At 35.4% G+C, this 3598-nt stretch overlaps 1 protein-coding gene across 1 annotated transcript; it reads left to right on the top strand.

Moving 5' to 3' along the window:
- Positions 1-1972: 1972 nt before the first annotated feature.
- LOC111783283 lies at positions 1973-2848 on the top strand. The gene has a single exon (XM_023664205.1). It carries the CDS (start codon positions 2021-2023, stop codon positions 2702-2704), a length of 684 nt encoding a protein of 227 aa, XP_023519973.1. The 5' UTR covers positions 1973-2020; the 3' UTR covers positions 2705-2848.
- Positions 2849-3598: the final 750 nt, after the last annotated feature.

Raw genomic sequence — 3598 nt, 5'->3', positions numbered from 1 at the left:
AACTTCAAAATTTCAATAATACTCTTAATTTTTTTTAAAAAAATATAAACAATACACTTAAACTTAAAAAATAAAAATAAAAATAAAAATACCTAAAATATTCCTAAAATTAATTTCAGAGAGAAAAGTTAACATTTTATTTAAAAATATTCTTAAATTTTGAAAAAAGTTTAAAAATTAATTTTAAAATTAAAGAAAAAAAAAAAGAGAGAGAGAGAGGAAAGCGACAAAATCCAGGATTCGAAAATGTAAAGGACGTGTAGGATAAAATAAAAATATCTGAGAGGGGTTGGGTTGTGGGTCGTGTCATAAAGCCCAACACAGAACATGATGGACGCGCGTCACGTGACGGTGCCTTCACCTCACCGCTACCACGTGATCCCTCACACCCAACCTGTCAGTTTTCCTCTCCTTTTCCCTTTTTTGTAGAATTTAATAAATGAAGAAATAAGGGCCCACAGATTAATCCCCCGCCGGAAGATCCGGCCTGGTAGTTTGGTAAGGCGGTTTGTTGGAAATTGGCGACGGTGCCGTGTGGAGGGCAGTGAGGGCGGAGTAGAACCACGTGGCAAGAAGCGTATGATGTGGCACCGTGCATGTAGCAGCGCCTACTTATTCCTCCTCCACCTCCATCTCAAACCGCTTTGGGATCCGCTAAACTGCTTCTCGCCACAGTACTTCTCCCCTTGCTCCGCCATTCCGCCCCCACACTAATCATTGCTCTTTTTCTATTTCCACAATTTTTTTTTTTTTTGTCATTTTTTAAAATTACGTGTACTTTTAATTTCATGTATTAAAAGACATGGTTGGCTAATTCTTTTTCAAAAAAACCGAAAATAAATTTATTATTTGTTAATTGTATTTTAATTAATAAAATAAATTAAAAAAATAATAAAAGATGGCTAAATTGTATGCATGATGTGTACCTCTGATACAACCTTTCCTACTATCTACCTTTATTTATTACCTAATAATATCAAAGAAAATATACAAATCCAGTTGACTTAGTGCGGTAGTGTGTAAATCGTGATGACCAGGAGAATAAATGTGAGCCGTTGGATTATAATAAATTCTAGGGCCCACCTACCATTTACTTGTCCACAACATTGCCGTTCACGGCTGGGGAAGTGTGGCACGGCATTCCAACGGAAGATAACGATCGTTACCATTATTATTTTTTTATAAGGCGCGTAATTGGTTCCCGTCAACGGCATCCGTTTGTTAAGAGTATTTTTTTTAAAAATATCCGAGTATAATTAATTACTTACTTTAAATCTTCTTGAATACTTTTCAGATTATTTTGTAATTGTAAAATATGGTGCATGCCTGACGCGAAAGCACCTTATTTATTTATTTATTTATTTATTTCCGGTTTCTTTTATTTATTATTCTGTTTACAGCCCCTATTTTCGTTTTAACATGACACTTGTACGTAAACCATATTTGACACGTCATTAGATAATTATTTAATTTGAAATAAAAAATTGAGGAGATTGAAGCCAAAATAAAGAATGGTGTAATGGAATTGCAAAGGTCGGGTGGAGCATTGAAGGGGCGGTGCGTAGTCCGGTTCAACGCCGAGCCCAACGATGGAATTATTTTGTTTAAAAGAAAAACGTAAATGAACTGAAAAAAAAAAAAGAAAAAAAAAAAAGGCGAAATTCAATGCCAAGTCTGTGGGCCCCGGAGCGGACTTCAAAATTTGATTCAAATATAGTTAAATGAGAAAGCAAAACCAAATATAAATAAAAAAATAAATAGAAAAAGAGGAGGAGAATCATTAAAAACAAAGACAGTGGATAAAATTGGAAAAAGAAAAAAAAAAAAGGGAAAGAAAAGTGGAAGAAGAGGACTGAGAATGAGGTTTCTAAACCCTCTCTTTATCCGCCACGTGTCTTTGTCTCTTTCTTCCCCATCAAACCCTACCTTTCAAATTCCAATGCCCCCATTTCCCCTCTTTTTAAACCTCCCTCGCTTCTCCTCTCCTTCACACACCACTCCCTTCTCTATCTCTTTTTCCATGGAAAATTGCACCGATAACAAAAGGCGACTTCTCAGCGAGTTCGAGGACTCACTAGCCGACTCGGCCGAGTCCAAGCTCAGACGACTTGACTCATCGGATTTCACTTCTCTCAATCCATGCACCAAGGGGAACTGGAATGTTGTTCAAGATTTAGAATCCGTCGCTGATTTCACCATTAATCTGTCGGAATCTCACGACATTCAAGATGACTTACTCAACATCCTTGAAGATTCCGACGTCGTACTAGAGCGTGATGAGAGTATTGAAGGTCTTCAACTTGACTCCTTCATTAGAAGCTTCGAGGAGGAGATTCAAGCACTACCTTCGGTCAAAACGCCGTCTCATCAGAATGAGACTCCTCAGGTCGAGCTTGGTTATCTTTACGGCGCGTCCGATGATGAGCTTGGTCTGCCGCCGACGGGAGGTTTGAGTACTGATGGGAAGAGGATGGAGGCTATTGATTTTATGCCTGCTGCTTCTTCTCCTCCTGGTGTATTTGAGTTGGATGGGAACGTAGGGTTTGAAGATGAGTTTCCGTGTTACGACTTGTTCGAGATTGGAATGGGGTTCTCCTCCGGCGCGGCGGAGGAGAATGGGTTGGGCGGGGAGTTCGTTGCATTGGGCGGTTTGTTTGATTATTCGGACGTGCCGTTTCGACCGGAGTCATTGTCGGCTTTGTAGAGACGGTTTCGAGTGGGGGTCGTGGTTTTGAGTGTCTTTTTAGTGTTTGGTCGGACGACGTCGTTTCAAGTTTTTAGGTTGTAAATTTGAAAGAACTAAAACACTAATTTTACAATAGAAATGCCAAATTTCAGAAAATAATTATCTTTTGTTTTTCTTTAATGTAGCGTTTTTTATTTTTACCGCGGTAAAATATAAATCCTGTTAACCTGTCGGTACTATTATTCTCTCTCTTGTTTTTTATCTTTATCGATTGGCAAGGGTAGTTTGGGAAATCAACAGAATTTTAATATTTAACTAAATCAAAATATCTTTAACAAAATTAATTTTATTTAAATTTTAAGATTCCTAAATTTTCAATCTCACATTTGTAGTTTATTTACTCGAAACGGATTTTAAAAGTTTTTACGTAATAAATCTATATAATGAATTTAATATTATAATACATATGTATTTAAATAAAATATGACTATAGAAGTGACGTCAATATTGAGGCCAGCAAAACTTCATTTTAAAATATTAAACCATATTTTATCATTATATTCTTGATTTTTTTTTCCATTCTAAAAGTCCAACCTAGAATAGCACACTTTTAACTAATTGTAGTTAAAATTTTATTTACAGGACACTTTTAACTAATCGTAGTTAATTGAACTACGGCCTCAGTTTAGGTATATGTATTTATATATATATTATACTAGTTTAGGTATATGTATTTATATATATATTAAGTATATGTATTTATATATATTAACTAATTGTAGTTAAAATTTAACTACGGCCTCAGTTTAGGTATATGTATTTATATATATAAGAGGTAGAATTCAAATACATTTGCAAAAAAAGTTGAGCTATCTTCGAAAAAAATGAAGTCTCTAATCATGTTATGTTTAA

The sequence above is a fragment of the Cucurbita pepo genome, chromosome LG20 (genome assembly GCF_002806865.2).
Source record: "Cucurbita pepo subsp. pepo cultivar mu-cu-16 chromosome LG20, ASM280686v2, whole genome shotgun sequence".
NCBI classification, from domain to species: Eukaryota; Viridiplantae; Streptophyta; class Magnoliopsida; order Cucurbitales; family Cucurbitaceae; genus Cucurbita; species Cucurbita pepo.
This window is presented reverse-complemented; position numbering and strand designations above follow the sequence as displayed.